This window comes from Scardinius erythrophthalmus (genome assembly GCF_964197995.2).
Source record: "Scardinius erythrophthalmus genome assembly, chromosome: 1".
NCBI classification, from domain to species: domain Eukaryota; kingdom Metazoa; phylum Chordata; class Actinopteri; order Cypriniformes; family Leuciscidae; genus Scardinius; species Scardinius erythrophthalmus.
Genome location: NC_138221.1, coordinates 70721752 through 70745036, shown reverse-complemented (window position 1 = coordinate 70745036; position 23285 = coordinate 70721752). Strand labels below are relative to the sequence as shown.

General features: G+C 37.2%; 1 protein-coding gene across 2 annotated transcripts in view; it reads right to left on the bottom strand.

Moving 5' to 3' along the window:
- cep112 (centrosomal protein 112) overlaps window positions 1-23285 on the bottom strand; it is a 210447-nt gene that overhangs the window by 172078 nt on the left and 15084 nt on the right. For both annotated transcript variants that reach the window (XM_081363687.1, XM_081363688.1), the window contains exons 6-8: window positions 22256-22330; window positions 16010-16057; window positions 14286-14357 (exon numbers count right to left, since the gene is read on the bottom strand). In XM_081363687.1, coding sequence (XP_081219813.1) covers window positions 14286-14357; window positions 16010-16057; window positions 22256-22330 — 195 coding nt within the window. The remainder of the gene's footprint in view (window positions 1-14285; window positions 14358-16009; window positions 16058-22255; window positions 22331-23285) is intronic.

The window sequence follows — 23285 nt, the reverse complement described above, 5'->3', positions numbered from 1 at the left end:
CTAGGTACAAGACTGGAGAGTTTGGTGTATATCGGTGCTATTGAAGTGGAGATTTCGGATTTGGAGTATGAGAGAAAGTCATTTTGAGAAAACGGGCTTTAAAGATTTATATCAGCCAATGAGATTGAGAATTCAGCCTTTTTACTTTCACGATTGGTTGCTGATAAAAAGGAAATGACCATATTTGGATCCGACAGCATTGTACAGTGAAGAGAGAGCTTTCCAGCAGTGCATGTGATGACAGGGTGACGGCAGAGATCACAGAGCATGTTGATTAAGAACGCCAACTTTTGTTGAATTTATGAGAAATCTACAGACGCAAACAGACAAAGTGTAGTAAAATAAAGACCTAAATGGGTATTTCAGACTTTTTTTCACATCAAGTCTGAAAGAAGACATGTTATTGAAGACAAATATCCCAAAATCTCAAAATTGACCAGTAAAAAAAACCCCGATCTTTTTGCCTGCCGTGTCTCGCCTTAATAATGTGGATAAATAAATAATAATAAAAAACAGTGGTTTAAATTCAAACTTTTCTACTTGTCTTTAAAAAAAAAAGTTATAAAAATTGTCAATAATTATCGATACCGAATGATATAAAAACATTATATCGTGATAATTTGTTTAGCTATATCACACAGCCCTAGTTGTTATTTTCAACAAACCATTTTTCAGAAGCGTTGTCAGATTTGAGATGAACCGCGGTGCAAGTGCGTGCCGAACCGTGGGTGGAGAATGGTACGGTCTGATTTTTTTACAGAGAAACGTTACACCCCTCATCCTAATGCCCCAGTAAAGTGACAGGGACACTATACTGTTACAAACACCATCCTTCAGATGGTGAAGTTAAAGTTGCCCATCCCTGATATTCTTTGGCTCCCCACAGTATACGGTGATATTGGCTATATTCGATAAAACTGATTATTCCTGATGAAGAGATTGCATGATAAAGAAAAACCAAAATGAAAACACTAAAAAGCCAGATGTTCTTTATTGACATCAACATTACATGGGCCGAATTGCAGATATACTGAAATTGGGTTGAGTGCAGACACAACGTAATGTAACTGTATAAAATATTAATTGAAGAAAATATTGAGAAACTATTTTTAACATATCACCCTGCCCTAGTACATACCGTAGTGTCATTTCATATTCAAGCCCGAATCATGAAGACATCTCATGTGTTCTACGTAAACAATGTATTTATTTACACATCAAAAACTTGAATACAGCCCAGGAGGCTTTCGTCAACTCCAGAGAGGATTCTTCTTCTTCTGTGATTCACAAAAGCTGTTTTGTGTCTAGTGCGTAATACACAGCACATCAGCTGCGGGTGTTTGGTTGACGAGAACATTTACACAAGCACAAGATCTTGTAGCACCAAAAATTGTGATGATGAATCTTCATAAATGCTATAGCCAAAGTTTCCCTTCAGATCTACTCTTTACCTGGCTCTCCAGCCGGTCCCTTAGAGCCAAACCACTTTAAGCTTATTATTACATTTTGCAAACTGCTCTAAACAACAATATCTGCTAAATTACTCTAACGTAAATGCATTTGTAGTATCTTAGACCAGAATCATACCGTACACAAACTAGGGCTGGGTATCGATTCAGATGTTCCAATTCAATTCGAAAGCTCTCAATTCGATTCGCAAGCTCTCAATTCGATTCGCAAGCTCTCAATTCGATTCGCAAGCTCTCAATTATTCGCAAGCTCTCAATTCGATCCGCAAGCTCTCAATTCGATTCGCAAGCTCTCAATTATTCGCAAGATCTCAATTCGATTCGCAAGCTCTCAATTCGATTCGCAAGCTCTCAATTATTCGCAAGCTCTCAATTCGATCCGCAAGCTCTCAATTATTCGCAAGCTCTCAATTCAATGCGCAAACTCTCAATTCTAATCGCAAGCTCTCGATTCGATTCGCAAGTTCTCAATTCGATTCGCAAGCTCTCAATTCTAATCGCAAGCTCTCAATTCGATTCGAAAGCTCTCAATTCGATTCGCAAGCTCTCAATTCGATCCGCAAGCTCTCAATTCAATGCGCAAGCTACAAATTCAATTCGCAAGCTCTCAATTCGATCCGCAAGCTCTCAATTATTCACAAGCTCTCAATTCGATCCGCAAGCTCTCAATTATTCGCAAGCTCTCAATTCGATTCGCAAGCTCTCAATTCTAATCGCAAGCTCTCGATTCGATTCGCAAGTTCTCAATTCGATTCGCAAGCTCTCAATTCAATGCGCAAGCTACAAATTCAATTCGCAAGCTCTCAATTCAATGCGCAAGCTTTCAATTCGATTCGCAAGCTCTCAATTCAATGCGCAAGCTCTCAATTCGATTCGCAAGCTCTCAATTCAATGCACAAGCTCCAAATTCAATTCGCAAGCTCTTAATTCAATGCACAAGCTCCAAATTCAATTCGCAAGCTCTCAATTCAATGTGCAAGCTCCAAATTAAATTCGCAAGCTCTCAATTCAATGCACAAGCTCTCAATTCGATTCGCAAGCTCTCAATTCAATGCGCAAGCTCTCAATTCGATTCGCAAGCTCTCAATTCAATGCGCAAGCTCTCAATTTGATTTGCAAGCTCTCAATTCAATGCGCAAGCTCTCAATTCGATTCGCAAGCTCTCGATTCGATTCGCAAGCTCTCAATTTGATTTGCAAGCTCTCGATTCGATTCGCAAGCTCTCAATTCTAATCGTAAGCTCTTGATTCGATTCGCAAGCTCTCAATTCGATTCACAAGCTCTCAATTCGATTCACAAGCTCTCAATTCGATTTTATTTTGATTCTCAATTTGATTCTAAATTCGATTTCGATTCCCGATTCGATTCTCAACGAATCATTCGATTCTCAATGAATATAGATTTAATACAAATCCTACATGTATAAAAAAAGAACAGTGAACATAAGTTTACAAGTGGTTAATTAATTTAAAAAAAATTAATTAAGAGCCACAAAGCTGTATTTTAAACTCTTTTTATTTTAGATACACTTGGCTACATTACAACAGAACCCAACTCTTTATTTCAAATGCACACAATGAATAGACAGGATTTTGATGCAAAATGAAACATTTATGCTGAAAATTGGACGAGTAATGAGAACAGTCGCACGCCTCGATCAAACACGATCAGGTTATTTTATGTTTAAGATAAAACACACATAAAATCTCTCAGCATTAGCTGTAACATGGAGGAAAACTAATACTGGCTTCTGGGTGATAGATAAATAAATATGGAAAAAAATCAATTCGTGGCCTTTGAGAATCGATATTGAATCGACCACATTTAAAAAAAAAAACGATTAATCGAAAAATGTCTATTTTTGGCCCAGCCCTAACACAAACGCAGATATGAATGCTTAACCAATGCATGGTCCTGTTGTACATGCTCAAGGAAGTGATATGGTTCCCTTCAAATGTCTGTGCCATTAATAAGCCACATGTGCTATTAATCATCTTTAAATTAAGCATGATAATTAAATAAATAACTAAAAGGCGTTTATTACATGGCTCTCTATAACTGGTCATTCTGATCGCAGTGTTTAGTAATCAGACATATTTACTGTTGTCCATGGCAACACTGTGCTCATACAAACACAACTGGCACAGTGCCACGTATTATTTATTGATTGCATTGAAAAAAGATAATCAGAGAACTTGAGTTCTGTATTAATATTACTGTACTATTGTTGCACCCTGTCGGGGTTTATTTTGTTGCTGTTAGCACATTATCTCTTACATAACACATATTAAACAAAAGGCCAGTTACAGCTGAGCACAGTGTATAATATCCAAATGTTCCCCTCAAATGAAAACAAAAATGAACTTTGTTAAAAACTGACCCACATATTTATGGATAATTAGGCAGACTTGGCAGCGTGATTTTTCTTAATTTAACTTGTGCATTTTTTTTTCTCAATCTCAATCTGTGTTTGTTGTGGCAGCGCATGTGTAATCGAAGACGGCCTCTGTAACAACAAGACACATAAACAACTATTAAATTCCAAAATGCACTTTCATCATAAGATAGATCATTTTTCCACTAAAAAACACTCAGTTTTAAAGTAATTTCAGGTATGTGCATGAAAACAAGATTCACCTCGTGAACAGCCAATCATAGCGCAATGGAGACATTGCCTCAGTCGTGACTTTTCCCCTTTTATTCTCAATTACCCCCCACCAAACGCTTTATGCCGAGTTCAGACTGCATGATTTTAGCCCCGATTTTGGCTCGCCGACAGGTTTTGAGAAATCGCCGACAAATGCCCGAAATCACAGGCAAATCGGTGCTCGTTCACGCGAGTGACAATCACGCAGTGTGAATGAGCAAAGACGCGATCTGAGAGAATCACAGACGAGTCGCCGACGCCCGTGAGATATTTGGCATGCTAAATATCTGGACCTGTCGGCGATTCAAAATCCTGCTGTGTGAAAGTGTTCTGACTGAAAACTACATCGGCGATGACCGACAGCCAATGAGAGAGCCAGATACAGAGCAGCGGGGAGTTCGGGGAGGAGTTATAGACCACAATATTAGTATTTTAATAGATATATTTACAATTATATCAAACAGAAACAAAGCACAAACATTTGCTTGACCAGCAGCAACAGCAGCACATTGCAACATTATTTATTTACCCCAAACTCTCTTTGCAGAACACACAGTCCTTGCTCCCCTTGTCTTCCCAGCCATTTCCTCACGCATAATGTTTTTCTTTTTCTCCTTTTCGCTGCAAATCAGTGCACAGACAATTTGGATCGCAAGCTTCTTGCAGGCTATTATTTTTAATAACAATTTCAAACTCGCGCGAGAACTGCGGTCTTACGCACGCGGATTTTGCGTTATTTCCTTATCACTTCTCGCGTGTGTTTGGTTGCGAAACGTAGTTTGCGGGCCAGACAGGAGTTGTCGGCGATTCTTCCTCCTGAAAGTCATGCAGTGTGAAACCTCCTGTCGCCGATGCATCTTGCAGTGTGAACACACCAGCAACTGAATGTTACCCTGGATAGTCATGCAGTGTGAAAAGAACAGTGACCCGACTACTTTGAAAATCGTGCAGTCTGAACTCGGCATTAGGGTCTGTTAAAACTCAAAGGGCGGTAATACTTTAATTCTTAGTCACTTTAGAAAAAAAAAGAATGATTTAGACACTTTTTAATGTCATATTTGATACTATATTGTTTTATTTTTGTATTGTTTTATTTTCTCATTCAATTTTCGGGGAAACGCCCCTGGTTGAGACATAGTGCAAGGTAAAGATCACACCCCGTTAGGGCTGTACTGTCCTAGACGATTAGTCGATTAGTTGGTCGATACGTTCTGGTTCGACCAAAATTCGATTTTCTGCCGCGTTTATTTCATCAGTTTTGCCGCGCTGAGGCGCGCTCATTTCATCAGGTGGAAAGCACTAACTGCTAATGGGGGTGTTTTCAGAGTACCCTTGTTTCACTGTAACAGTCTGTCTTCAAAACACCCCCCTTGTTTTCACCTTTTTTGGATTAGTCCAACCCAAGAGAGAGCGTCGAGCATAGAAGGTTTGATGCTGAATATTATTTATTTAATTGTGAGAGCGTTTAATAGTCAGTCCTCTTCTAACATGTCAACAACAAAGAAATCGACAGTGTGGCAGCATTTTGTTAAAATTGATAACATGAAAAAGGTCGAATGCAAAGTTGGCAAGCAACAGTTTTCCACAGCTTGACGACAAACATGACATATCATCTAAAAGTGGTAACGTTGAGCTCACTTGTCTGCGTTAGCTTGCCCTGTCTGTTTTGAGTAGGCTATATGAACATATCAGAATTTGCATATTTCAATGTTTTAGTGTGATAACCTAACTTTTTTATTTTTTATTTGGAGCCTAATGCGCAATTGCGCTGTGCTGTTGGTTGTGTTAGTTTTGAGCCTAGGATGCTTTATTTTTCAGTTATGCACTTTATTTCGTTTCTTCTCTTGATCTGGTTTGTTTAATAAATATTATTTTTTTTATTAAAGTGGACGTGCCTTTTGTGTTTATTAAGAGTAAAAGCTTTAAGTTAATATTAATAGTCTATTGCGAAGCTGAGCTCATGTTCAGCCTCGCTCGGTGCGAGGACATGCACAGTGAAATGATAGTGTCTGACAGTTATAACTTATTATTATAACATATGACAAAAATAATTGTCTAAATTATGTTGCATATTCCTCAACAGTTCTTGTGATGATATCACTAGTTGACAACATAGTACTATTTTCGGAAATCATAGGCTATGATATTGCGCAGGTGCACGTGATGCAGCGCTGTCAGAGCTGACAAACTTGAGTGTCAGACTCATTTCAGTGCAAAATAATTAGGTCAAAAACGATTAAATATACTGCAAATAGCCTACTAGTTGTTTAGGTTTATTTATAATTCATTTAGGCGGACAACAAGGCTACCAAGTACTGCGCACAGTGCGCATCTAATTAATTTAACTTTTTTTTTTCTAATGTCATTTTTAGTCGATTTTAGTCGATTTTTAGTCGAAAATTTCAGGACTTCAGTCGACCAAGATTTTCTTTGGTTGAGTACAGCCCTACTAGCCTGGCTCCGCCCTCCTCCGTACTTCCGCTCAATTTCATTTTCCTTCAGTACTACGTCTGGGACTGCTGTATATTCTTAGGTTTCCAGAAATCAGTTTTTTGTAGGACCAATCAGCGAACAGAGGGAGTGGCTGAGAACGATGACGTTGATGTAGTGCGTCAGTTTGAGTTGGAGTAATGGCAGCGGAGAAAGATGTGAGAAAAGCTATTCGGTCCGTTGTTGCAAAACTGCCGAATATACAGAAGTTAAAGCCGGAGCAAGAACAATGTTTGCTAAGTTTTGTTGGTGGCCATGATGTTGTGGCCCTCCTCCCCACGGGGTTCGGGAAAAGTTTGATTTTCCAGCTAAGTGCCAGAATTCCATAACTACTACATAACTGCCGCAAGCGGTCATTTTGATCGCTATTCAAAACTCTATATCTTTAATGATAAATCCCCAATTGAGAGATTAATGCATTTATTGTATTATAATGTCTTTTAAAAACAAAACACCAAACTGTACATTTAAACAAGTTTAATTATTATTTATAAATAAATAATATTCGTAGATGCCCTGAACAAAATGACGGAGAGTATAGCCTATGTTTTCATGTTTCCACTGTTCGATCGCGCCCGCCGACACACACACACACACACACACACACACACACACACACACACACACACACACACACACACACACACACACACACACACACACACACACACACACACACACACATTATAGCCATAATAAAATATAATAATAAAATAGTCAACCTAACATAAAAATTCCACTGCTCTGTTTCTCAGTACTAGTAGGCTACAATTCGTACCATTTTATGCGTGTGAAGAGGATGATTTTTTCCGTCGATATTGGAACGTGAGTGAAGTTCAAAGCCTATGATAAAGAATAATTTAGCATCCAAATACATCGCAAATGTTGAAACATTTTGATTCTAATTAGAGAGTTACGTGAGCCCAACGCCGCTTACTTTCACTTTCGCTTATAAAGCATTTCATTTTGGCTTTAGTTATTTTTTCATTCTTGTTCTGTTCTGAATATCATTAAATTTAAATGATTTGTTGTTGAATATGTTTAGTGTATTTTTTTACCACATTTTATTGTTGCGTATAGCCTATTGGTACCGCGAAATTCGGTGCGGTCAATATGACCGTTTATGGCCAAAATAGGTAAATATGTTCATTTGTTTTGTTTTTTTGCCTTATGTGTAATTTACATAGGTAATTTATATGAAAAACATTTTAAATGAAAATACAGACACTTTTAGGAAAAGTCAGGTACCAGCAGGATTGTATTTATTTTTTCAACATTGCAGATATAAAATTCAAAACGGTCAAAATGACCGCCATGGCAGTCATGGCAGATGCAAAGCCGATAGTTGTTGTCGTCTCCCCTCTTGTTGCACTAATGGAGGACCAAGTGAAGGAGGCAGAAAAGTTGTTTCCGTATCGCGCAGTAGCCTGGTGATCACTGTACAGCATTTGCGGCAGATCCGAAACGACCGCAGCGGCGTATTGTTAATGATTAGACCCAGCTTCGACAGTTGACTGAATACATCACTGTCCTTATACATTTTGAATTTGTAAATGTTTCCGGCCGGTTTCGGGCAGATCCAATAGTTTTGAACTTTAACAGAGAACCCGCCTACAAGGAAGTAAACGTTTCTCAATGGAGAGATTCCAGACTCTCTGTACAAATGAAATGTACAAGAGTCTGGTAGAACCAGGCTACAGCCCTACACCCCGTACATACACTCAAAAAAATAAGCTGTTGAACTAACTTGATTAAATTAAGGAAAACTTTTACACATTACAATTCATTAATTTGTTTGAAATGATTAATTGTAATCTTGTTGTATGAACTTAAATTATTTTAGTCATTCCTGCTAGATAAAGTTTTGTCAGGTTGACAACATTTAATTTTTGCCCTGCCTAAAATCACCAACATTATAATTTTAGCTAATTTGACTCTACAGTTATTTCCAATGATAGAAGCTACTAGTGTTCAATTTAATTAAAACCACCTTTCACCGATAAATATTGAATATTACTTATGCAGGTCTGCGAAAGAGGTTTAATGCATGTACACTGAGTGTCCACAGCCCTAAACTAAACACAGTCGCCACTCTTCTGCATAATGGGAACCACAATATTCAAAAACATTACAGAAAGTCCTCTAAGTTTCTAACATAACTGAATATTAAACACTAACATTAACTAACAACATCTTTCCATTTACAGAAAACCATAAAATAACACTTTAATCCCTAAATTTACCCTCCTAATGCAGTCCCTTGCAAAGCATGCTGGGAACTACAGATCCACTGCCCAGTTAGTTGTCAGCAAAAATGATTCATGTAGTTTTAAACTTCAGTTTAAAATATATTAGGTTGATTGAACACAATTAAATTAAGTTGTGACAAAATCTTAAACAATCGTGTTACTTTAGCTTATTTTAGTTCATTAAATTTAACAAGAGGCAAAAATTATTTTTTTTGAGTGTATGATCAGACAGGCTTCATGAATAAACCCTAAAATCAATGTCCAGACACAATTTATAGAAACCAAACGCATAAGTTTGTCTCCTGACAGCATTATCCGGAGGCTGGAAGGGATCTTCTAAGAGGAAAACACACAGTTTGCTCCAGTCACCTGCCCTACTTCCACTCAACCCTGAGAAACAGCTCTCGCTTTTGCGTACGGCTCTTCTTGTGCAATCTCAGAGACCACATGAGACCTGTCAGAGGAGGAGATTGCACTGATTGAAGCCACGCAGTCAAACACATCCCGGCAGCGCAGATGCAAACGTGGGCGGCACTTTTTTCTTTTCGTTTCTTGTCTTCTTTCTTTTTTTTTAAGCTTCAATTGGTGCTTTTAGAAAAGTTTGTCAAACTACATCAGTGGCGTTCTGAAACTCTCGTCTGAAAGGGTGCGGCGGGCGAGCGCACACCTCCGGGTTTTCAGATTCCCTGGAATCAGTGAAGCGAATGACATTGGTGCTTTTACTCCTGTTAAACTCACAGAGACGCAGTGCTTTTTGAAGAGTAGAAGGAGAGATGGAAGGGTGGGAGGAGGAGGAGGAGATAAAGACGGTGCGAAGGAGACGAGAGCAGCTGTTATGTCTTTTCTTTGCCCGGCGTTTCCTTAGGGAATGTTTTCAACAAAACGTCTGCTACGTTTTAGCGCCACACTGCGGGTCGAGTCTGTGATTCCAGCTATTTTAAGAGTCAAAATCTGGGTGACTTTTCACCAGAAAGCTTCCTGATGACATCTCAATCGGATCACTGGCTTGGCTCTATGAAGTGAAATAATACAACTGAAATGTGTTGATGCAAAAAAATCAAATGTGATTGTCAAATACGTAGGATAGACCACAGAATAGGGCTTTTCACACTTCAAATAGTTAACCCTGGGTAATCTTATTCTCAGACGTCACACACCCACGGGCCGCTGGATGAACGTCTGAATATGGCAATTGGAAACACACTTTAGGAGTTTCAAAGTCATCATCTGATTGGTTGAATTCAACAAGATTTCCAGGTGACGTGCATGTCACATTATTTAACGCTGGTCCTGGATGATGCCAAACCCCCTCATGGAAAAAGCAAGCAAATCGTGTTTACAACTGACAATGAGCGCTTATCAGGATCAACTAAACTCTGGATTTCCAAAAGTATGTGATGTACGCCATGTTGAGACTCTTTAAAATAGGTTTATGATGCACTAAAAATACAGTTTTTTGATGGATAGATGCACTTTCATCATGGATGGATGCACTTTTATGATTGATAGATGCACTTTTATGATGGATAGATGCACTTTTATGATGGATAGATGCACTTTTATGATTGACAGATGCAGTTTTATCATGGATAGATGCACTTTTATGATTGATAGATGCACAATTATGATGGATAGATGCACTTTTATCATGGATAGATGCACTTTTATGATGGATAGATGCACTTTTATGATGGATGGATGCACTTTTATGATGGATAGATGCACTTTTATGATGGATAGATGCACTTTTATGATTGACAGATGCACTTTTATCATGGATAGATGCACTTTTATGATTGATAGATGCACTTTTATCATGGATAGATGCACTTTTATGATTGATAGATGCACTTTTATGATGGATAGATGCACTTTTATCATGGATAGATGCACTTTTATGATGGATAGATGCACTTTTATGATGGATGGATGCACTTTTATGATGGATAGATGCACTTTTATCATGGATAGATGCAGAGAAGTTTGATTTTATATGCACCAGTGCACTAATACATAATAAACAGTAATATTCACCAACAAACAGTATGTTTTTACAAAAAAATATATTTTATTATATGGAAAAATGCCACGAGACTAGAATATTTTTGTGTGATGCTGCAAACAAAACACAGAATCAGAGTTTTGAAGTGACTCACAGAACGTGATTCATCAGATGATTGCTCTAAATCTCTAAACGCTAACTTCAATGCTGTTTTTACTAAAGTTGAAATCATAACGTGTCCCACCACAACAAGAAAAGGTAGCAAAACGAGTCTACAGACAGTTTTCAGGAAACGTATTGGAGAAATAAAGATAGAACCCATCATTTCAGATTGCAAAGAAAGAGTAAACAATAATGGTGTGGCACAACGCCAAGAACGCCTAACAAAAGTAGTGCCGGTAATGAGCTTTGTTTTTCTCTGCCCTCAACTCTACAGTCATTTCAATCAGGGGCAGCGAAGGGCAACTCATGCACCATTTCCCTTCATCAAAGCCTAGCAGCTCCTGAGGTACGTTTGACTCACCCTTCACCCCATTACCTGGGAACGTTTCTTCAGACAATAACTCAAACGCTCCTCTCGCTGCCACCTGTTATTAATTACCACGCTCTACAGCCCAAACGCAGGCGCAATTTACTCTGCTTACAGCAAAACAATGTTTTTGCTAATCTCAGAATCTCTTCGCTTAAAAGTGTGTGGAGTTAATGTGGTGGCTTTATCTTTCAAACGTCAGCCCTGGAGACTTAAAGGGAAAGTTCACCCAAAACTGAAAGTAAGCCCATGATTAGGGCTGGGTACCGAGTTCGATACTTTTTAGGTACCGACCGAATTGCTTCGATACTATCGAGTATCGAAAAATGACTTGTTTTTCGGTACCAGATTTCGATACCTAAGGGGTTAACTCGTCAACGTCAGTGCTCAAACAAATACATATGAAATGCACAACGACACGCCTAAAGTCGCTCACGCACATACACGCAAACTCTACACACACGAGACGCGCGGAACTCTCTGCGCACATAGCCTACTCATATGAGACGCGCGCGCGCACACAAACTGTCCACGCACATTCTCATATAAGACGCGAGCACACACACACAAACTCGCGCACATACTCAATGAGACGCGAGCACACACACTCACAATATCCTAAAAAAGATGTGGAAAAGTCGATCAAAAGTGTGGCAACATTTCTCCAGGCTCGATGCCAACAGCGCGCGATGCAGTATTTGCGGTAAAATAATTGCTGCAAAGACCGGTACCGCGACAGATATGATGAAGCCCTTGACAGAGCACGGAGTAAGCATAAGAGCAGACAGTTGCTCCGTCTTTGACTGGTAAATGAAGAGATACCTTGTTGATCACTCTGACAGTGCTTATATTGCAATTTACTGAATGTACAGTGCCGTTCAAAAATGTGTTGGTCAGAATTTTTTTCAGTATAAGGATGCATTAAAGTGATCAAAAATGACCTTAAAACATGTGTAATGTTACAAAAGATTTCTTTTTCAAATAAATGCTGTTCTTTTGACATTTTTATTCATCAAAGAATCATGAAAAAATGTATCATAGTTTCCAAAAACTGTTTTCATATTTCTGAAGGATCATGTGACACTGAAGTAATGATTTTGAAAATTCAGCTTTTACAACACAGGAAAAAATTACATTTTGAAATATATTCAAATAAGATTTAAAATTGTAATACTATTCCACAATATTACAAGTTTTACTGTATTTTTGATCAAACAAATTCAGCTTTGGTGAGCATGAGCTCTTTATAAAAAATATTTTGTTCCTTATGTACGTATTATGTATAAGGAATATTTTTTTCCTTTGTGCTTTTTTTTGTTCCTTTGTGCACTGGCTAATGAGCATGAGTCAAACTGAAAAAATAAAACCAAAGTTTTTCTGAGGTAATATGTTATGTAATCTTGTTAAAATGGATTTCATAAAATTGGTATCGAAAAAAGTATCGTTCAGGAACCGGTATCGAAATCAAGGTATCGGTATCGGTATTGGTATCGAAATTTTTTGAACGATACCCAGCCCTACCCATGATTTACTCACCCTCAAGCCATCATAGGTGTGTATGACATTCTTCTTTCAGACGAATACAATCAGAGTTAAAAAATGTCTAAGCTTTATAATGGCAGTTTTGAAGTCCATCAAAGTGCATCCATCCATGGTTAAAGTGCTCCACACGGCTCTGTGGGGGTTAATAAAGGCCTTCTGAAGTGAAGCCATGTGTTTGCATAAGCATATTTATAACTTTATTGATTAAAATAACTAGCTTCTGGCAGACGGCTGTACATTTACGGGCGAAAGAGTAACAACTTTTATGAGGGATGGATGCACTTTTATGATGGATAGATGCACTTTTATGATCGACAGATGCACTTTTATCATGGAAAGATGCACCTTTATGATGGATAGATGCACTTTTATGATGGACAGATGCACTTTTATGATGATAGATGCACTTTTATGATGGACAGATGCACTTTTATCATGGATAGATGCACCTTTATGATGGATAGATACACTTTTATGATGGACAGATGCACTTTTATGATGATAGATGCACTTTTATCATGGATAGATGCACTTTAATGATGGATAGATGCACTTTTATGGACTTCAAAACTGAAACAGCCATTCAATGCCATGCCACTGTCTGAAAGAAGAATGTCATATACACCTATGATGACTTGAGGGTGAGTAAATCATGGGCTAATTTTCATTTTTGGGTGAACTATCCCTTTAAGGTCCGTTTCAAAAGAGTGTTTAGCTGTTTTGGAAACGGCTGTACTCTAGTGAAGACGAACACTGATGATGCTGTTTGACTGAAGTTGACCTAATTGAGCACTGCTCTTCCCAGAGGAAATGTGATTACAGCAGGTCACGCTCACTATATTCAACAATACCAGTCAACTGACATCAAAGAGAAGCTTGTTCTATGGGATTTTCAGCTTAAACCCACATACAGCGGGAAACTGTCATCACAAACAGGGTTTGTAAAGCTCTTAGGAGAAGTCGGAGTCCCTAAACAAGCGAAACTCAGAGAGGCTGGCTTTGGTAAGGTGTGTGCAAGCTGTCATCCAGCATCGCTTTCTTGAGTTTATTAAAAGCAACCAGGCATCATACAGCATTTACTTAAGAAGTGGAAAAGTGTGGCGGATGACAAATCTCAACAAGACAGCAGCACTGAAGAAAAAGTCACTGGTTAAGTGAAAATCCTGTCATCATTTAATCATGTCATCCCAAACCCGTAGGGATGTCTTGCTTTTGTGAAGAAATTAAGACGTTTAGCAGAATTATGCTGTTCTTTTCCATGAGACTGCCATTGTTCACTTTTAGTTGAACTGACTGGACCAGTTTGAAGGCATTTACAGCACATTACAAACACTTTGAGTGAACATCCAGTTCCTACCTCCTTATCGGCTTTCACTGGGGAGGCCTCGTCACAAAGAGTGCTGTTTCTACCAAGACTCGACTTGAAAATCTATTAATATAAAAGACAAAGACAAAAAATTAGCAAATATGGAAAAACTCGGGATGTCAAAAGTAGGGATGCACGATATATCGGCCACCATTTCGGCATCAGCCGATATACGTTCATTTTTAATGTTATCGTTATCGGCCCTATAAGAAAATCTGTCTGATATATTAAAGGCGATAAATAATGTATTATTTCCTTCAGCAGAGACACTTCAGATGCGCACTGTTCAACATGATGGATTTGAATTGCTTGAAATATGAGTGGAAACACTTAAAAAAAGGTGCAACGTGTGCAACACAAGCTTCTCATATCGGCTACATAAAATTATAATGAGAAATGATATATTGGCCGATAAATTTTAGATTTAACAGCCAATATATCAGTTATCGGCTTTCAAATATAAAGAATTATCGGTATCAGCCAAAAATTTTCATATCGGTGCATCCCTAGTCAAAAGTACTGTCGATACCAAAATGATTAATCATTAATCAAATACAGTAAAGTCCAACATTGCCGATATATTGGCCGATAAATCTAATATATATATATATATATATATATATATATATATATATATATATATATATATAATTGGATTTAGATTTATCGGCCAATATACAGGGTTCCCACTCTAAACCAAATGTCAAATTCCCTGACTTTTCCCTGACTTTCACTGACTAAAAAGATGAATTTCCATGACCTATAATGAACGGCAAAACAGGCTGCTGTTTTGCGGCGCACCGAGCTGTTCTGTTTTGTAGAAAGCCTTTCTTTAAAGTGAATTTCGTTTTCTATAAATTGTATCTTAATTTTAATATATTTTTCATCAACCAATTGCCTGTATTTAATAAATGAGAAGCAAATATATAGCAGACAATCAAATCAAAGTCCGTATTATTATTTTTGCAAAGGTCCCCTCAGGGGCTCCGTAGAAAGATGTGTGAAACAGCGCGATAAAAAAATCGTTATAGAAAAATTACATTTTGATAAATGGAAACTAAAATTTAAAGCAACAAACTAAATTCCCTGATATTCCATGACTTGGACAAAAAATATATAAAATTCCCTGACTTTCAATGTCTGGAATAGACCTTTTCAAATTCCATGACATTCCAGAAATTCCATGACACGTGGGAACCCTGAATATATCGGTTATCGGCTTTCAAATATAAAGAATTATCGGTATCAGCCAAAATGTTCATATCGGTGCATCCCTAATCAAAAGTACTGTCGATACCAAAATGATTAAGAAAAAAGTTGCAATAACAGTTCTACAAGTTTTGGTAGCACCAAATATTAGAACGAAGAACTCGAGAGAGATTATCTTTTCTAATCGCTTTTTCATTAAGTGTTTTTTTAGTGACTACATGGATGAATTCTAGCATTTTTGTTTTCCTTTTTTGTTTCAATGGCCAGAAATGCAATGTCAGTGCCTTGCTGTATGCTTTGAGCTGGCCCAATAATTTAGATTTACTTTCAACTGCTGTTAGATTGCTTTAAAGCACTGATTACTTAATGTGTATCTTCTGTTTATATGTGTTCTAATTCTCGAAATTGTTTTTTGTTCTTTATTTTGCCTGTTTCCTTGAACATGTCAAGCTTTAATTGAAATGATTTAACTGTAAATGTGTGGAGATCAATGTTGTTTCACTTACCGGAGACAGAGGGACAGGGTTCTCACGCAGATATCTGGGGTTTTCTATCTGTAAAAATAAAACAATACAACACAACTTTACTCTCCTCCTCTTTTGGTAAGTCCCAAACATCTCCCGTCCACCTCTGACCTTCTTTTATTTGTCATAAACAATCTGGAAAGACTTCAGAGAGAGTCATTAAGTACAGTCTCTTCCCTACACTGGCTGTGTTTACAGAAATCAGACCTCGAATCCACAGAGGCATTGTGTGAAGCGAGGCCATTTCCCCTTCTTTTTAAAAACTCTTCTTCCCTCCAATGAGTTTGTGTTTTGTCACCATAACCCATAATCTGTGAGCTATAGGAGTCTGTCCTCATCGATGACACCGTAGAAGACACGTCTAACACATAATGAGACGGACCACGATTGAAACATTTCATTTCATTTCAGTGAAATCCAACTTGAACTGAACGTGAGCAGAGCAATTTCCTTACTGTTTGTTTTCATTCATTCTTTTGTCATTTGAGGGAAAGAAAAAATACAAATGCTGTGTGAAAAGTGAACTGTTTAATGTTTTCTTAAATATTTTTTTTTGACTTGAAACCCTTCAATTTGCGAATGTGTGTCATTTAAGCCTCTATTATGTGTTATTGTGGGTATCGGAAGGAATTCATTTTGTGTATCGGTGGTTTGACTTATTTTCCGGGAAACTGAAAATTATTACATTTTTAGTATTTAGTATTTTTTTACTTGACAAGTTTTGACTTGTCTGGCGCCCAAGCAATTTAATTACATTTGCATTAATAATCAATCAAATGTGATTTGGGACAGCCACCGTTACAATTCATAATGAAGCCAATAGTTTGACTTTAATCAAAAAATATAAAAAATATCTGGCTCATATTAATACTTGGGTAAAGTTTTATCCCCCTCAAACACTTTACCCTTGACTACGCTTAAATATTGGTACTTCAAACCCAACATCTATTTGTTTATGTTTTATTTTTATTTTAATCATAATTTTTATGTTAATTGGCAGCCAAGATTGGCATTTTGTACGCTCTTGTTCTTTTGCCTTAGAATTTATTTCAAATGTAATGATCAAGATCCCCTCTAAAAGTCCCACTTTTTAAGGTAATTTTATAATGGGAAGGGTTTGAGTCTCAGTCTTATTTTTAAGAAGCTTAAATATAGGTAAGTATATGATATTCCACTGGTTAGAAAGCCAGGGCTAGTAAAATGGCTGTTGGGAAAAGCCTACTTTATTCACATGTTTGGAGAAATGGACAGATGTAATATACAAGCATAACAAATAATTAAAATGAATAGTATTTCACAGCAATTATGCTAATGCTTGTCAATGAGGTCTAAAACAGTGGTTCTCAACCAGGAGCCGGTGCCTATTAGGGCCTCAAGCAGAGCAAATATATGTTGTTGGTATATATATATATATATATATATATATATATATATATATATATATATATATATATATATATATATATATATATATATATATATATATATATATATATGACCCAACAAACAACGTTTCACACTATGCGTAAAGAGGTGTGTTGTGTCAAAAGTGTGCTGTGCCAGAAATCCACACATAGTGTGAAAAGTCAACAGAGTCAACTATAAGTAAGCCGTAGGTTGACTTATGAAGAGTGTGATGGTGTGTTCTGGCTCAACCAAACATTGGGAAAGTGTCTGGTAAACCATTTGCAAACAGTCCTTGTTTTGCAATTCCATTTTGGTGAGATTAGCAGCAACAGAATTTACACACTGCTACTTCATTAAAGTTAAGTTACCCTAATATGACCCAGTACAAAGTGTTCAATAAGAGCTCAAACACAGCATGAGTGTGATGTGGCTCTGGGCACGTATTTATCAAGCTTCTCAAAGTGCCATTTTAGTCTTAAGTGCTGAGAATTCATGAAACTTACTCCTGCTTACAAACTTAAGATTAAAAGCAAGTTATCAAATTTCTTAAAGCTAAGAATCACTGTTGGTTACTTAAGACAGCTCGAGAGGTCTCTCAAGTGGTTACACTCTAAAAAATGCTGGGTTATTTCAACCCATGATTGGGTCAAATATGGACAAACGGAAAGGTTGGGTTTAAAGGTCCCGTTCTTCGTGATCCCATGTTTCAAACTTTAGTTAGTGTGTAAAGTTGTTGTTAGAGTATAAATAATATCTGTAAAATTATAAAGCTCAAAGTTCAATCCCAAGCGAGATATTTTTTTTAACAGAAGTCGCCTACAAATAACGGCTGGACTGGACTACATCCCTCTACTTCCTTCTTTAATGACGTCATTAAAACCGTGTTTAGACTAACCACAGGAATACAGGCGTATTGATGGCGAACAACAGACGTGGTTGATGTTTATCTATAATCGGATACCGCAAAAGTTTAATTCGAAGTTGTTAGTTTGCTCTGTCCATTTCACCACGGACTGTTTTTCTAACCTGGGATAATATCAAGCAGGCTTCTCTCAGCGTTTCATACTGACGAAGGGGACAATTTCAACTATATTCCAAGCTGTCAATCACACAGCGCGAGTTTATCTGGACACTTTCCAAAACTCATTATGAAATCAATGACGCTGTTACACTGCACAACGAATCTCTTACTGTATTTATATGCCTCATGTTTGCATTGGTGAAATCATCAGTGAGTGCAGAAACTGCGTTGCAATGATAAGATCTTCATTCACGCGATCAACAAGCTGTCATCTGCTCATTGCTCATCATCACTGCAACCTTTTATGTGATTGAAACAGATCTAAATACCTAAAAAACTTCTCACGATTCGTTAATCCCGATAGCTGTAATAGTAAAAACGTATAATAGCTGTAATAGTTTTCCAGATAGTTCCACATGTAATGCCAGATATTTCATATGCAAGCATGTCAGCCAATCACAGCAGAGGGCGTTTACATTGAAGTCTCACAGCAGACACGCCCCTTCAAACAGAGCGTTCAAATCAGGTGATGAAATCAGGCTAGGAAAAATGCCTTCTATTTTGATCTAAAAAACATACTAACATTATAAGGGCACCCCAGGAAACATTATAAAATAATAAAATTATCCATGGAATAGGACCTTTAAAATGTAATGTAAACCCTTGGTTGGGTTTGTCCATATTTGACCCAAACATGGGTTGAAACAACCCAGCATTTTTTAGAGTGTAGGAGTTGCCAGTAGAGGCTAGCGATGCACTGAGGAGAATCTATTCAGTGATTGGTCCATGCCTATATGTCGCCATCCAAAATCCCGTTTGTGGCACAGCAAAGTGTCATGAATCATCTCTAAGAATGACACTCAAGATTAAGTTAAATTACGACTGAGATGCTTGATAACTCACTTTTAAGTGCAGCATTGAGCTAAGATTTTGTTTTACTCTTAAAGGTACAGTGTGTGATGTTTAGCATTATCTAGTGGTGAGGTTGTGAATTGCACCCAACAGAAGTTACGGTGGCCGACAGGAAGTGATGTCGTCGTCTGAGACAGCAGAGAGTAGCCAGTTCAGCAATGAGGTTTCTTTACAAAGATAAATTAAGAAATTAGGTTTATTATTATTAGGTTAATTATTCAGTAAACTGATTTGTTATTGCGATTATTATTGTTACCTGTTCATCATTGTGTCAGTGTTTTATTCGCTGACTTTAGCTATAGCTTCTTTACACGAAGAACAACAAAGTGACGAAACGCATTTGTCCATTCAGGGCCACTGTAGAAACATGAGTGTGTTTGTAGATAGAAATGGCTCATTCTAAGGTAATAAAAACATAACGGTTCACTATGTAAGATCTTTATACACCACTGAAAACATAGATATGTATATGATATTGCATTTCTGTCAACAGATCCTCCTAAATATTACACAATGCACCTTTAAGGCAGTGTTCTTGTGAGTAATTCTCAGAGGCTTGATAAATACGGGCCCTGAACTGTTTCTGAATCTTCAGGCCACAGCAGTGGACGGCAGGAGTGTGTTATCGCATTGGTTTCCAGTGCTACGCTTCACGTCCACACACGATGCAGATGTCGATTAGCCCAGCATCAGTGCCCACAGAAAACAGGGGCCCGGAGCCACTAGTGCACATATACTTATCTAAACACTACACTCTCTGATAACAGCAGAGTTCAGACTCTTGTTTTTCTGCATAAACTTTCTGATGAAACATGGTTTCGCAATTTGCTGGGAAGTCAGAAGTGGCTATTGAGGAAATCTGGAGGCCAACACAGTCCTATAAAGCTTCAAACGCTTTGAACCCAAGAACTCAGCATGCCAACGTGTTGAGCAATCGCTGCAGCACATTTTTCCTCCCACATGGTGTAGTCATCCATGGCAAGCAATGCTATGCTTTCTCTTTTTTGTTTAATTTTAAGGTTTAACTAAGAACTCAAACTCAGGATGCGCTAAGAAATGAACTACGGCCACTGAGAGTGACATTTGCTGGAATATACACTGTACAAAATTGTGTTGTTTTTTTCATAATCTGAAATGTTCTGCGTAGTGTTGTCACGATAATGCAATTTCTAATTTTGATAAGATACCTTAAAGTCCCCCTGTGGTGAAAATCAAGCTTTTAATGTTGTTTATGTGTCTGTGTGGTGTTTTTAATGTGCTTTAAGACAAACCATGTGTAAATTCATAAGTCGACAGCATTGCTGAGTGTTTTCTCCTTAAAACTGCAGTGAACCAAAGACAGTCTCAAAAACACGCTTTGAAATCACTGGTGTTTCTGACGTCACAAACCAATCAGATCAACGTGTGCTCGTCAACCAGTGGATCTCTGAGCTGAGTGAGTGAGTGGAGGCGGGGCTCATTTGCATATTCATAGAATCACGCATACTAAATGAGGCACAGGTGTTGAGTTACATTCAAGATATTTTAAGGGATGAAGAAATTTATGTCATTTTGGTTTGAAATTTTGACGTTTTAATGGATACAATTATTGGGGGGACTTTAAAAATACAGATATTCAATACAAATTTTGATACCGCAGAGAAAAACTGCCATATATATATCAAATATATTATCTCTTAATGTTTTGTCTATCCACTGAGTATTTTCAAGCTATAAACACTATTCCAAAACACAATTAATGTCAAGCACACAAAACATTTGGATTCATGCTGAATTAGAGAGGTACGTGAGAGCAAAAGATTATTCGTACAGCGTATTTCCCACATGCAGGCAGTTTCAGTTTAGCTTTTAATAAATGTGTTTAGGCTTGATGCATGTCATTTATAATATTTATAATAAATTATGTTTATAATGAATGACTAACAATAATTTACGGTAGTTTTATACTTATATTTTTCATTCCTGTTCTGTTATAAATACGGTAATGAATTTATAGGATTTGTCGTGGAGTGAGGATGAGGTTCCATAATTGTTTGTAAACGTTTTGTTTTATTTTGTCAATATATTACATTATTTCCGAATGTAATAATAAAATGTGACACACCAATGTAACCTATCTGTTTTTTTTTTATAATTTTTTTTCTCTGGTTACACTTTATTTTAAGGTGTCATTGTTACAATTTAATTATATGTACAAGTACTGAGTAATATTAATTAACTACATGTACTTACTATAGGGATAGGGTAGGATTAGGGTTATTTTGAGGGTTAGATGTATTTAATTTACTGTTATTACCATAGTAAGTACATGTAACAAGGACACAGTAAAATAAAGTGTTACCTTTTCTCTCAACAATGCAATTTTAACCAGGTGCATCTTATTTTTCAGAAAATACAATATTTGTACATATGTGGTTTAGCAAATGAATTATGAACCACTGCAAGGTTTGTAACAATAACACAGGCAACACTGCAAATACACCCACAAAACTGGCATGCATCCATTTTCAATAGTGCAACAATAATGGTATGGGGATCAATATAGTGCTGATTTTGGTGAAGATCCTGTAATAAGCATGTGTGCTCTGCAGAGAATGCCAACGACCTCATTTAAATGCGCATGGCATGACACTGCACCTTGTCAAACTGGCAAGGTTTTTTGATGAAATACTGCATGCTGAAGTTCAGTGATGAATTAGCATTGTTTTACACCATTAGGCAAATTATGTTTCATTGTCATCAATGCTAAAATGATCAGTGAATGTCTCCATGACAGTCAGTTCATATGAAATGGTCGCTGTCGTATATGAAAATACGTGGTGAAAACGGACTTTTAAAGGAATGGGTGGATAAAGGGGGGAAATATTTGAAAAATCCTCCAACTTTACCCCCAGGTTCCAGCTGTTGAAGCGAGCCTCAAAGTCACTACCATCAGAGGAGACGAGCCTCCTGTGCGCCTCCGCCTGGAGGAGAAAAACACAGTGAGGAACAAAGACACGGAAAACCATGTCCAGGGATGGAGATTCACCAAACTAAACCTGCTAGAAAAGGGCAGAAACCATCAAACCTTACAAAGCTTCAACTCATGATAATAACATTATAATCTAACATTCCTCAGTCAATGACAACCTTTGAAAACCACTTTAATCCACTATTTTTATCATTTGGAAGAACATATTGACTATTCATTGTAAACTCTGAAAGATACTGTATGAATCAAAAGAGAAGTTTGAAAAATAAAACAAAACTGTTATTAAATATTAGGGATGCACGATATATCGACCAACATATCGAGAACGGTCGATATGTTCGTTTTTAATGTTATCGTTATCGGCCCGATAAGAAAATTTGGCCGATATATTAAAGCTGATAAATAATGTATTATTTCCTTCAGCTGAGACACTTCAGATGCGCACTGTTCAACATGATGGATTTGAATTGCTTGAAATATGATTGAAATCACATCAAAAAAGGAAAAAACAGTAAAGTCTGTCATATCGGGTACATAAAAAAAAAAAATAATTATCATGAGAACATTATAATTGTGTGTTTGGGACATGAATTTTAATGGTGAGACTTTTGTTTTTGTAATCAGACTCTCAAAAATGATATAAAATTTGGATTTAGATTTATCGGCCAATATATCGGTTATCGGCTTTCAAAGATAAAGAATTATCGGTTATCGGTATCGGCCAAAATTTACATTTTGCATCCCTACTAAACATTAAGTTAAGTATACTGTCACAAATTAAATATATATTAAAATGTTTATAGATGTTTGATATAGAAATGGACACACTCTCCTCATGGCATGACATGTTTGACTTGAAATATGACTGGAATAACTTAAAAAAAAGACAATACAGTAAAGTGCAACAGTTAAGTCTCTCATATCGGCTACATAAAATTATAATGAGA